Source organism: Neomonachus schauinslandi, chromosome 11 (assembly GCF_002201575.2).
Source record: "Neomonachus schauinslandi chromosome 11, ASM220157v2, whole genome shotgun sequence".
Classification (NCBI taxonomy): Eukaryota; Metazoa; Chordata; class Mammalia; order Carnivora; family Phocidae; genus Neomonachus; species Neomonachus schauinslandi.
Window position 1 is genome coordinate 46,332,451 of NC_058413.1, and position 12,452 is coordinate 46,344,902.

The 12,452-nt window shown below is 48.4% G+C and overlaps 1 protein-coding gene across 1 annotated transcript; it reads right to left on the reverse strand.

Moving 5' to 3' along the window:
- Nucleotides 1–10,161: 10,161 nt before the first annotated feature.
- ADM (adrenomedullin) lies at nucleotides 10,162–12,452 on the reverse strand. The gene is made up of 4 exons (XM_021685765.1): nucleotides 12,301–12,452; nucleotides 11,728–11,846; nucleotides 11,450–11,599; nucleotides 10,162–11,243 (listed from the first exon to the last, which is right to left on the reverse strand). The coding sequence occupies exons 2-4, from the start codon at nucleotides 11,823–11,825 to the stop codon at nucleotides 10,925–10,927; spliced, it is 567 nt and encodes a 188-aa protein (XP_021541440.1). The 5' UTR covers nucleotides 11,826–11,846; nucleotides 12,301–12,452; the 3' UTR covers nucleotides 10,162–10,924.

The following is a 12,452-nucleotide window of genomic DNA, read 5'->3' on the forward strand; positions in this document are numbered from 1 at the left end:
ACTCAGGGTTGCCTGACTTCAAAGCCTATGTCCTTTATTTTCCCCCCATGCCATCTGCTGAATGAAACAAGGCCAGAGTGCAAATCAGTGTGGGCTCTCCCATCACTTTAATTTTTCAAATAATGGGGTGAGTAATGAGTCCTCCATAGTGATAAATTAGAAAAGGATGCCAATATCCAGGCAGTCCCCAGTTACCAGAGTCTGCAAAGGTATCAACAGGGGCCACATAGATGTTGCTATTTCCCATTCTCTACTTGTCATGTTTAACAGGACAGTTTATTCTGAAAGCTTTTGAAAGACTTCCCAGCTTTTTTTTTTTTTTTAAGATTTTATTTTATTTATTTGACAGAGAAAGAGAGAGACAGCTAGAGAAGGAACACAAGCAGGGGGAGTGGGAGAGGGAGAAGCAGGCCCCTGGCCGAGCAGGGAGCCCGATGCGGGGCTCAATCCCAGGACCCCGGGATCATGACCCGAGCCGAAGGCAGACGCTTAACGACTGAGCCACCCAGGCGCCCCAGACTTCCCAGCTTTCAATAAAAGTTGGATGATTCAGTGTTGACAATTTTTCTCCCATTTAATAGAAAATTGGTGGGGGAAATTCAGGATGAATGCTTATTTTGGGAAAAAATAATCTGGAGAGTTGTTTTTTATGCTCCAGGTCATAGCGAGCTGGGAGAGCAGATGTGGTATGAATTAGGGAAGTTTATCTGATGGTTGTCTACAGTGGCACAGATGATGGAGTTATTGCCTGGAAACACTTGAGTTTTCCACTGAAACATGGGCTGGGAAAGAAACTTTGACGTTTTCGAAAAACTAATAAAGTTAAGATAAAGTTGGAATGTCATGTGTTAAATTAAAGAACATGCGATGGAGACATTCAGGGGAAGCGCCCACGTTTGTTAACCCGGTGCCAGTGAAAACTTTGTGTAAACTGAAACTTTACTTTCTCCCAAAGAGACAACTCATTTACCTGGATCAGTTATAAGTAAGCCACCTGCTCCCCACTCGCACAATTCCTTCTCTCTGAAAATGAAGTCATTCAAACCCCTCTGTAGATAGGTCCATGCCAGGTCAGGGAGGCTTAAAGGAGCATCATCTCCATGTTGGGTTGTTTCCGTGTCAAATTACCTCATCTACTGCTACCCTCCTAATCCAAGCCAACATCATCTCTCATCTGGACCACCGCAATAGCAGTATATCCAGTGCCTGGAACAGGGCCCATGACAGAGTAGGAGCTTAATAAAAGATTGTGGGTGGATTGATTGATTGATTGAATGACTGAATGAATGACATCCTGCTAGCATTTATAATCAGTGAGCCAGTGCTGGTTCCCTGACTCGTCTGGGGCAGGGACCCAGGACACAACACCCTATCTCTAGGACTACTGCCCTGCCCTGTTCTCGCCAATCTGTTTAACAGCAGTTATTATTAGTCTACTAGGGCTGCCATAATGAAATGCCATAAATTGGGTGACTTAAACAATGGATTTGTTTTTTTCCCTCACAGTTCTGGAGGCTAAAAGTCCAAGATCAGGGTGCCAACTGGTCTGGTGTCTTCTGAGGCCTTCCTCTTGGCTTGCAAATGGCTGCCTTCTCACTGTGCCCTCACATGATCATCCTTCAGTCTGTCTGTTATCTATGCCTAATCTGCTATGTCCTAATCCCCATAAGGACACCAATCATGTTGGATTAAAGACCCACAAAGAAGAACTCGTTTTACCTTAATTACCTCTTTAAAGACCTTACCTCCAAAGACAGTCACATTGTGAGATTCTAAGGATAAGACTTCAGGGAGGGGAGACACAATTCAGCCCATGACAAGCTGTCACGAGCAGGGTCCTCTCTCTGCCTTCTACAGGTGAACTTCCCTGGGGCCTGCCTATCATTTGCTCCTAGAAGGCCCACTGCCATGTTCTCTGCCATTCTTGATGCCCTGTTACTTCCTACTGTTCCTTCTTGATGCCAATTCCTTACAGCAAAACCATCTGTTGTCTGTTACCTCACCCTGGGCTGGCCTTCTTCCCATCACCTGCAGCTGGTCTTCTCTCCAAACACCTGTCCCTGCCGGCTGCAGTTAACCCTTCTATTTCTGGCTGTGTTACTGGATACAACCCTAAATCTAAAACTAACAACTAAATAACTAACTAAATAAATAAACTAACTCTTGGTCTCAGTCTGTTATGATCACTGGGGTACATTTTTGAAATGGCTCAAGAGTGATAATGTCAGGGGCACCTAGGTGGCTCAGTCATTAAGCGTCTGCCTTCGGCTCAGGTCATGATCCCAGGGTCCTGGGATGGAGCGCCGCATCGGGCTCCCTGCTCTGCGGGAAGCCTGCTTCTCCCGTTCCCACTCCCCCCTGCTTGTGTTCCCTCTTTCGCTGTGTCTCTCTCTGTCAAATAAATAAATAAAATCTTTAAAAAAAAAAAAGAGAGTAATAATGTCTGGGCCGAATAAAGTTAAGTGGTCTCACCCAGATAAAATTTTACCTACAATCACACAATGGCATTTTGCCCCACAGAGAATCTAGTTCAGTTGCTTTGGGATGGGGCCTGGTGTCAGTATTTTTTTAAAAGCACTCCCAGTGATTTTATTTTATTTTTTAAAAAACAGATCTTATTTTTAAGTAATCCCTACACCCCACGTGGGGCTCAAACCCACAGCCCAGAGACCACGAGTCACTTGCTCCATCAACTGAGCCAGCCAGGCGCCCTTCCTCCCAGTGATTTTAACAGGAAGAGGCTAAGGATCACTGCTTTAACTGGAGAAAGAAACCCATCAAATTGAGACAAAAACTAGAACACCAGGAAGTAGGCTGGGAGATCCCGTCCCACATGTGACTTGTGAATATAACGCCTTGAGTCTTCCAGTGTCCAGTCCCACCTGGACTGGGGGGCTCTCTCTTCAGCTCTTACCGCCCCCTTTGGTGTAAAGTACCCATCCTTTGATCTAAGAATCTGGGGGTGACTTATTAACGTCTTCTACCACACTGAGCAATCAAGATGGGGCTCAACAATGACTGGACAGAGGTAAGTGTCACTTCTGCTGGGCCACCTAAGTATGGCTGGTGATGATGAAAGACACCCCCACCACCAGCCCTGCAGTGGTAAAAAACAAAACAAAACAAAACAACCCACCAGCTAACATGGCTCTTCGGCTCAGCAAAGCGGGACTCACTCAAAACGCAGATGAGTTCCAGGCATTGATCAGCCTCCACAGGCTTCCTGGGGCTGATGGGCAGTCTTTGCAAGGTGCTGTCCTCTTCTTGGTGGGGCTCTTCCCCAGGCCTCCCTCCAACCTCCTAGGTCCCTGCCCTCCCCCCGACCTAGGGAAGGCTTGGGTGAAGTCTGGCTCCCTTTCTAGACTCTTTCCAATATGTCCTGAGGGCAAAGCCCAATCCCTCATGCTTCCGGGCCTTCCGTTTTGATTCTCAAGGGCTTTTTCTTCTCTCAACAAAACCTGGTTCTCTGCAAATAAAAGGCTTTGGCTTTCAAAACTATTGTTTTTGATGTGGGCTTCAAGAGGCTATTTTAAAAGTCAGAAAACTGAACATTGACTGTTTCATTCTGTTTCTCTCTCTTTGCATTCCCGGTGTACCAATCCAAATTCTCCTCCAGGCAATGCCTCCAATTTACTAGGAGAAAGGTCAAGTGGAAAGAGTGTAGCAAAGAAAAGCACAAAGATTAACATTTCAAGATACTCACTTTCCCTAAGAAATACTGCAACATTGACCACTCCAGGGCCCCACCCGACCCTGACAAGTGAGCAGGCCAGGATGTTCTGGCTGAGTTCACCCAAGCAGAGTGAAGTGGAGAATCAGGATTTATCTTGATAATAAAAGCTCTAAATGAAACTATTAAAACATTGTTTTCTTCAATAAGTCAACGGCATGAAAACAAAATGGGAGGACGGTCGCTCTAGATTAAAAGAAACTTTAGAGATGGAACAATCTTGTTTGGAGCCTGTTTTGAACAAACCACTGTCAAAAACATTTTTGAGGCAATAAGGCAAATTTGATTATGGACTGGGTATGAGATGATACCACAAAATTACTGTTAACGTTAAGTGTGACAATAGCATTTGGTTATGTAAGAAAATGTTTTTTAAAAACCAGATGTATACAGAAGTGTGTGTGAGGGTGAAATGATACAATGTCTGGGGAAAAGAGAAGAGAAGGAAGGACGGAAGGAAGGATGGAAGGAAGGAAGGAAAAGAAAACCAGATTCTTTGGCGAGATACAAAACAAAAGAAAAAGGGATAGATGAATTAAGCACAGCAAAATCTTGGTGTTAGATTTTTTTTTAATTTTTAATTTTATTTTTAAGTAAACTCAATACCCAGTGTGGGGCTAGAATTCACAACCCCGAGATCAAGAGCCACCAACCAAGCCAGCCAGGTGACCCTGATAAGTGTTAGGTTTCTTGTTTTTTGTTTTTGTTTTTAAGAGGGGGAGAAGCAGGGGTGGGGCAGAGGGAGAGAGAGGATCCCAAGCAGGCTATATATGCCCAGTGCGGAGCCCGACAGGAGGCTCAATCTCATGACCCTGAGATCATGACCTGAGCCAAAATCAAGAGACGGATGTTTAACAGACTGAGCCTCTCAGGTGCCCCTAGATTTTAATGATAGATATATGGGAGCTCATGTTATTATCTCTATTTTTTGTGTAAGTTTGAAAAGTTGAATAATAATTCTTTTCATTGTTAAACTGGTACAGTAAAAGATGGACTGAACAATGGAAGAGAATAAAAGGACCAGAAACAGATTCAAATATTTACTGTTTAAGAATTTGGGGGGCGGGGGGCACCTGGGTGGCTCAGTTGTTAAGCGTCTGCCTTCGGCTCAGGTCATGACTCCAGGGTCCTGGGATCCAGCCCCGCATCGGGCTCCCTGCTCAGTGGGGAGCCTGCTTCTCCCTCTCCCACTGCCCCCCTGCTTGTGTTCCTGCTCTCACTGTCTCTCTCTGTCAAATAAATAAATAAAATCTTTAAGGGTACCTAGGTGGCTCAGTCATTAAGCGTCTGCCTTGGGCTCAGGTCATGATCTCAGGGTCCTGAGATTCAGCCCTGCATCGGACTTTCTGCTCAGCGGAGAGCCTGCTTCTCCCTCTCCCACTCCCCCTGCTTGTGTTCCCTCTCTCGCTGTGTCTCTCTCTGTCAAATAAATAAAATCTTAAAAAAAAATAAAAGAATTTGGGGGGGATGGGTTAAATAGGTGATGAGGATTAAGGAGGGCACTTGCTGTGATGAGCACCAGGTGTTGTATGGAAGTGCTGAATCACTAAATCCTACATTTGAAACCAATATAACACTGTATGTTAACTAACTACAATCAAAATAGAAACTTAAAAAAATTTTTTGTTATATTACTGATTTGCAAGCAGATGAACTCTTTCTCCAAATAAAATCTGAAATGGAGGGACATCTGGGTGGCTCAGTCGGTTAGGCATCTGCCTTCAGCTCAGGTCGTGATCCCAGGATCCTGGGATCGAGGCCCACGTGGGGCTGCCTGCTCAGCAGGGAGCTTGCCTCTCCCTCCCCTCTGTCTGCCGCTCCCCCTGCTTGTGCTCTCTCACAGTCTGTCAAATAAATAAAATCTTTTAAAAAAATAAAAGCAAGAGATTTTAAATAAATAAATAAAAATAAAAAATAAAATCTGAAATGGAGCCCCAGCATATAAAACAAAAAAAAGAGTAGAACTGTTCCATCTGGAAGTAGCACTAAGAGTCTGGCTCTTTTGCTTCCTCTTTGTCTCCCCAGGAATCTGCAGAAATAACTCAGGAAAATCCTGTGGCTCTGTAGAACACAGCTTGAAAACCTCTGTGGTATATGATGGAGGAAAACTCTCAAATCCTGCAGAAAATGTGTACTACTTAGTATATGTTTTAGGCAACTGGCTAACAATTTGGGAGAAAAGAAATCGAATTAAATCCCTACCTCACATCATATACCAAAATAAATTCCAGTTGCATTAAAATGTTTAAAATACAAAGTGAAATTATAAGAGTGTTAGAAGAAAAATAGGTGAATATTCTAAAATAGTGAGATAGAGAAAGACTTCCCAAGGAAGCCAACAAAGGCAGAAATTGATAACTTTGATGATATAAATATCTGTAAGTTTTATATGGCAAAAAATAAAACACACTCCACAAAAAGGAAAAAAAGGAATGTGTGTACATGACAGACTTTAATATTCTTAATCATTAGGTAGTGTTTCAAATCAATAGAAAAAAACAAACACTCCAATGGAATAAAAGGATCAAGAACAGAGAGAGAGAGATAACAATTATCATAAAGATATGTTAAAGAGGGTTCCTCTGAAGGAGATGGAAAAGGGTATGGAAATTAAAGGAGAAAAAAATAAATAATTAAAATAAAACCAGAGAGAAGCCCTGCACAGACTGGTAATGACAGTTTGCCTTAAACTGAGGAGTATGTTTAATTCAGCTCTGTGCACTTGAGTTCACTTTTCAAAAGTATGTGTATAAATGGATATGTATTATATATATACACGTCTAAAAGGGTATATACTAAGATATTAATAGTGACTATCTCTAGGAGTGGTATGAAAGGTGAATCTTTTTTTCTGCACTAAGTATCATGTAATAAGTAAAATGCATTTTTTGTGTTTTAAAAAATTCATCTTAATACGCAGAAGTACTTTCCTGCTGTTGGATAAATGTACAATAACCTACTAAATTCATCTGCCTGTGTGGTCACAGTCATTTTATTGTTTTTCCAGAATGTTCCAAAATAGCTCTGGAACAAGACCAGTGGGACCACCAGATAGCTATCTAGCCTCACCCTTCTTCCCATACAAATGGAGACCAAGCCTCCAATCTGGCTTTGGCAGAAAACTCAGTGGGACCCAGGATAACAAAGCCCTCTCCTTCTTGGCTGGGGAAAAGAGAAGGAAGCAGTCAACTTACAAGAGCCTCTGAAAAGCTGCTTTGGGCAACAATTGTCAAAGACAAAAGGTTCCACCTCAAAGGTGGAAACTCTCTTTGTAGCTTCGTAGACACAGGTGTTCTTACAGGTGACTTAAGACATACAGAGTGGGACCGTGTTTGGCCAGGAATAGCTCAGAAGGCCTTCTCCTCAGAAACCAGCTCTTGAGGCCTTCAGTGTATGTTCTAACTATATTTGGCAATGGAAACCAAAGAGGTCAGTGGCTTCGCTCAGGGGGAAAAAGCTATTCCTGATTTATAACCCCTGTTTCAAACCAGGACCAAGAATTTTAAAACTCACTTCATTTATTTATGTTGCACTCACTGAGCATACCACCAAAGTAATTTTCCTTTCCAGTCCTACCAGCCTCCTGTAAATCTTCCAGAACCACAGGTGTAAATCACCTACCCAAGCCATCCTCATATTAGAGGACATTTGGGGACATCTGGCCTGAGAGTCCAAATGTTAAAATTACACCACTTACTCTCCATGGCTTTATAGCATTAAAATAGCCTGGAGTGCTTGGGTGCAAATCCAGACTCCAGCACTTACTACTCACTGTGTGACCTTGGCTAAGTTACTTTATGTCTCTGAGGTTCAATTCTCTTATCTACAGTAGAGATAATAACACCTACTTTAGAAAGCTGCCATAAGAATTAAATGAGATAACGTGTACAAAGTGGCTAGGAGAATGTCTGATACAAAGCAGGTGCTAAAAAAAGAACCAAGTTCCATCTTCCCCATCACTCTCTTCCACCCTTAGCTGTTCAGCCAAGGTGTTGGCTTCTCAAGAAATTGCCCAGTACTCTTTGTCTGATTACAAGTGGATGGTACCATTCCCACAGCCAGCAACAGTAGCTAAAGATAAAAGCTGTGACTACTCCTCAGCTGAGGACATGTCGAATCAGCTCACAAATGACTCATCACTGTTGATAAACGATGTGTTCTTGGCATCAGGAGGCCTTATCCCGACAGGCTTCAACACCTTATGAAAAAAAAATCCGGAAGGTAGGTTGAATGGCTCACAGAGAGGGTCCCAGGGCTTGATGGTGACCTTCAGTCAATTCAGAACTTGTAAACTCCATTTAGGAGGGTCTCTTGTCTGTTCAGACAGGTCTCCGATCACAAAATTTTCAGTTGGGAAGGACTCCAGCCGAGCAGCTGCCTCTTTCAGAGCTGAACCATCTCCTTCACTTGCCTTGGATTCCCTGAAGGGAGTCATAAGACTCCCTGGGCTAAAGGCTAGATGCCCGTTCCCTGCTCAGAACAGCCCTAAGCTAGTGCCCGACGTGCCTTTGGCAGCTTTGTCTGCTGCCTGAAGTTCTGCCAGGGTGAGGTTTGGCTGGAGGGCTCTGTGGCTGTACGACAAACCTTGGTGCAAGGAAAAGGGTATTTAATCCTGAGCCACTGTCTGTGAAGCTGAAGTGTTTGCTGCTCTCTGCAGCTTCTGTCACCCCTTTAGACCACCCAGAACCACTCACTGTCATAGAAATTCCATGACTGGAGTTTTTAGTCACTCTTTCATCCATACATGCCCTGTACTTTTTACAATGCCTGGCTCAGAGTTCTCTCTGAATATTTATTAAAAGGCCCTTGAGGATGAGGATGGTCGGTTGCTGCACTGGTAACCTCCTCAATTCTGATGAATCTCACAAAACTGTTGAGATCAAACAGGACAATGAACTGTATGAAGATGGACACCATCAAGGGCCAGGTGCGCAAAACTGAGGCTTTGTGTGTGGTCTTAAGGAAATTCCAGGTGCTAGGATCTACTTTCTTCTGAATTAAAACTGCTTCAGAAGCAGGTTGTCCCTGGACCCTAGACCTAGGACCTATCTCTTTTACTGCATATGCAGGCCTTTTCTGAAAGGAACCATTTCTGGCCCTTAGAAGAAAGGCAATTGGTGCAAAAGGGCCAGAAGAAGGTAGGCTGCCCTGGAAACATTTCCATTCCCCAAACTCAGATTTTCTCAAAGGTTTCTGAGATCACCTATAAGCACCAACATTTCAGCCATGCTTTGACGTGGAAAGGCCAGGGAAACTTTCTGAAAAGGGCAAGCAGTTGGTCACCATCCTGGGTCTTCAGGATATTGGATGACACAAATGGAGCAGGGAACTCAAAATCAGGGGGGCTTCCCCTTAGCCTCCCCTTCTGTCCTAACTGTTCCCGTGTCCCCTGGCCTTCTAGTCACTCACTGAGGCTTAGTGTCCAGCTTCTATGCCTGGAACTGGGGTCAACCTTCTAAGATGATAAGGCATAAAGAAAGCAAGGAGGGGAAGGAAGGAGGGAGCAAAAGGCAGCCTGGGGAGAAGTGAAGAAAAAATGAAAAGGCTTGGGGAGGAGGAAGGAAGAGGAGAGCGGCAAGGGGAGGCGGAACAATGAAGGTCTCAGGCCGTCAGAGGCGCACGATTCCGGCGGCACGTCCGTCCGTCCCCGCCTCCGGCCAGCAGCTGCACGCTGCGCAGCGTGTGGGCGCTGAGTCACGGTCCCAGAACTGGGAGCCGCCGTGCAGGTCTGGGGGGGCCGGCCCTGGTTGGCATCTGCAAACTGTTTTTTTCTTTCGTCTCTCATTAAGGCTGTGTGCTGACTCCCACGTAGGAGGACTTATTAAACCGCACGTACTGCCTGACGGCTCTCGGGCCGCTCCCAGGCGGCCGGCTGGGGGCGCCACAGCCTCGCTGATGAGCCCGCCGGCTCGCTGGGGCACCAGGCCGGCAGAGGACTGGGAAAGTTTACTGGCGCGGCTGCCGGATTCCCGGAGCAGTGCGAACATTTTGCTGGAGTAGCTTCTAACTTTAACACCGCGGCAGCCTGGAACAGCTCCTCACTTAGAAGGCCTCGGAGACCACCCCAACTCTCCGAGGCGCGCTTTTGCGCGGGGTTCCGCGAGCAACTCCATAAAATCTGGTACTCTGTTGCGCAACCCGGAGAGTCCAGGCTCGCCTCCCCACTAGGGCTCACCCTACCCCGCCCGGCCCGGCCGCCACGCGAGGCTGCGACCTTAGGCGCCTCCGCGAAGCCCGGACTCGCTAGCAGGACAGGCGCTCCGCGCGCCCCGCAGGGAGAGCGGCGCTCGGCACAGCTCCGCCCGCGGGGGGATCCGCCAGGACGCGCGCGCGCAGCCGTGCCACCCTCCCACGCGAGGGGCGGGAGCCCGAGGCTCCCGGACGCACTGGGACCAGGGGTACCCTCCCTCCCAAGACTCGTGAGCCCAGAATTAATCAACATCGAGACAGTTTATTGATTTGCTATTTCGCATATCACCCATTTTACGTAAATATACAGAGACACTGTGTTTCCTTCTTCCACAAGAGGTAATCAGTCTCTCACGCACACCCTCACACATTCCACGCAGCAAACAACGTTACACCTCGCTGAGACATTCACGTATTAAAATAAGTGGGGAGGGGGGACAATGTAATTGCTTTAAAATGCCCTTAATACAATATATAACGTACAAAAATATCTCTATATTTGAAGTTACAAAAAAAAAAATCTTGACAGCAACGAACTTAAATATTGATAGTTACCTCTGTATACATAACACGCATTGCACTTTTCCTCTCTAGGTTTTGGAAAGTTCAAGTAATAGTGAGGCTTGCGCCCCTGTGGGGTGACACCCCGTGAGAAATCAGTTTGTGGGAAGGCACGGCAGTGACTCCGACCCCTGTCCCTGGGGGTCTCAAGCATTTAATTCTCAGTTTCTCCCTTCCGTGAGCCTGGCAGACACTCCCTCGCATTCCTCTGCCCCCACGGGGCACCTGGGCTGGATTGGGACGTAGGGAACGGTGCCTCCAAGGAGAAGGGGCTCCTGCAAAGCCAGGGCTCGCCGCTGGACCGTGCCTCCCGGACTCCTGGTCTCTGCAGGGCTCTCTCAGCCCGGTTTCCATCCGCTGAGGGGCTTGGCCCTGGGAAGCCCTCCGCCCCGGGGGAAGCCAGCGGGATGCATACGCGCGCCAGTTCGCTGCTGCCACAGGCGCCTAAATCTTAAAGAGATTGGCGAGCACCTGATGCACCCGGGAGGCCGGAGCCCCGCGTGCCTGTGACTCCGGGAACAAGAGAGTCCGGCTCAGGCCGGTCATGGGCAGGGAGCGCCGGCGCCGGCGGCCATACCCCTGGGGGCTAATCTTGCTCCTGGGGGCGACGCCGTCCTTGTCCTTGTCTGTGAACTGGTAGATCTGGTGCGCCAGTTTCTGCACCGTGCACGTTCCGAAGCGGCAGCCGAAGCTCCGCAGGCCCTGGAAATTGTTCATACTCTGGCGGTAGCGTTTGACTCGGATGCGGGCGGCGTCCGGACTGCTGGGGAAGGGAAGGAAGGTAACATGAGACCCTCATCAAGCAGGGCTTTGGCCCCAGCCATCAGGAATCCGAGCCATTCAAGGACCGGAGGAGACTGGAAACTGCTACGCCGTCTGAACTGCCAGACAGCCCGGACGATCCCCAGGGCCAGAGTGGTGGCGGAGAGCTCCCCCAGCCCACCCCTCTTCAGCGCAGGGCATAGTTACCTGGCCTGGGGGTTGCGAGAGGCACCCTTCACGTCCTGGGGCCGAATGAGAGTCTGGGCAGGCCCGGCCTTCGCGTCAGTGAGCCCGGTGGCATAGTTGCTGGACACTCGAAGTTCCCTCTTCCCGCGACTTAGAGCCCACTTATTCCACCTAGAAAACACACATAGACTCGTTTCGCATGCATCCAGGAGAGGTCCCGGTCCCAACCGGCTCCCATCCACTTCTAACCCCTCGTCTCCCAGGTACAAGGACTGGAGAAGGAGCTGCCGGCGACTCACTTCTTTCGGAACTCTGACGCCACGTCGAGCCGCGCAGTGTCGGCGCCCAAGAAGGCGAGGGAGCCCAGGTACATGAGGGCGACGGGAACCAGCTTCATGCTGGCGGTGATGCGCGGACCCTGGAAGGAGAGAGAGGGGCCGAGCGTGAGCACCCAGCCTGCAGCACGGCCCGGGCGGGGCACGGAGGGCGTGTGGGGGCCCCCGCGCGGGCAGACTCAGCCCGCGCTCCGCCTGGCTCAGACGCTTATCTCGCCCAGGCGCAGAGAGGCGCCAGCGGCATTTGCACCCGCCGGGCGGGTGACAGGCCCCGCAGGGGAGGCCTCTGCCCAGCGCCAGGCTTCCCAGAGGTTTCCTGCTCGACTTCTCGGAATTTGGGTGGCGGAGTAGAGGGGACTGGGTCTCTGCACTTCCAGTTGTGTGCACGGCTGGGCCCAGTGTATGGGACGCAACCCGCAGAGGACCTTCCAAAATGGGTTGTACCCCTCACTCCGCACGCTCCCAGTTTCCAGCACTCTAAAGTTCCCCCCCCCCAGGCCTCCCCCACCGCTTATCCGCCTCGCCTGTGACGCCTACCTGCTGAGGGGGTGATCTGCCAAGATCTGGAAGAAGAAAGTCTGAGACGTCGCTCTGGCACTGGCAAAACCCCAACGTCCAAGCTGCGGTGAGAAACCAGAGGTGGCAAGGCTCAAGTTGTTCCGCCTAGTGTCACCAAGAAACCACTGAGT

What these genes read in the sequence shown, in the direction of transcription:
- ADM (XM_021685765.1), bottom strand. Translation starts at nt 11,825, where the DNA reads ATGAAGCTGGTTCCCGTCGCCCTCATGTACCTGGGCTCCCTCGCCTTC. An exon ending in GCGTCAGAGTTCCGAAAGAA is followed by an intron (nt 11,600 to 11,727) that starts GTGAGTCGCCGG and finishes TGTGTTTTCTAG; the next exon opens with GTGGAATAAGTGGGCTCTAA. An exon ending in TCTCGCAACCCCCAGGCCAG is followed by an intron (nt 11,244 to 11,449) that starts GTAACTATGCCC and finishes TCCCTTCCCCAG; the next exon opens with CAGTCCGGACGCCGCCCGCA.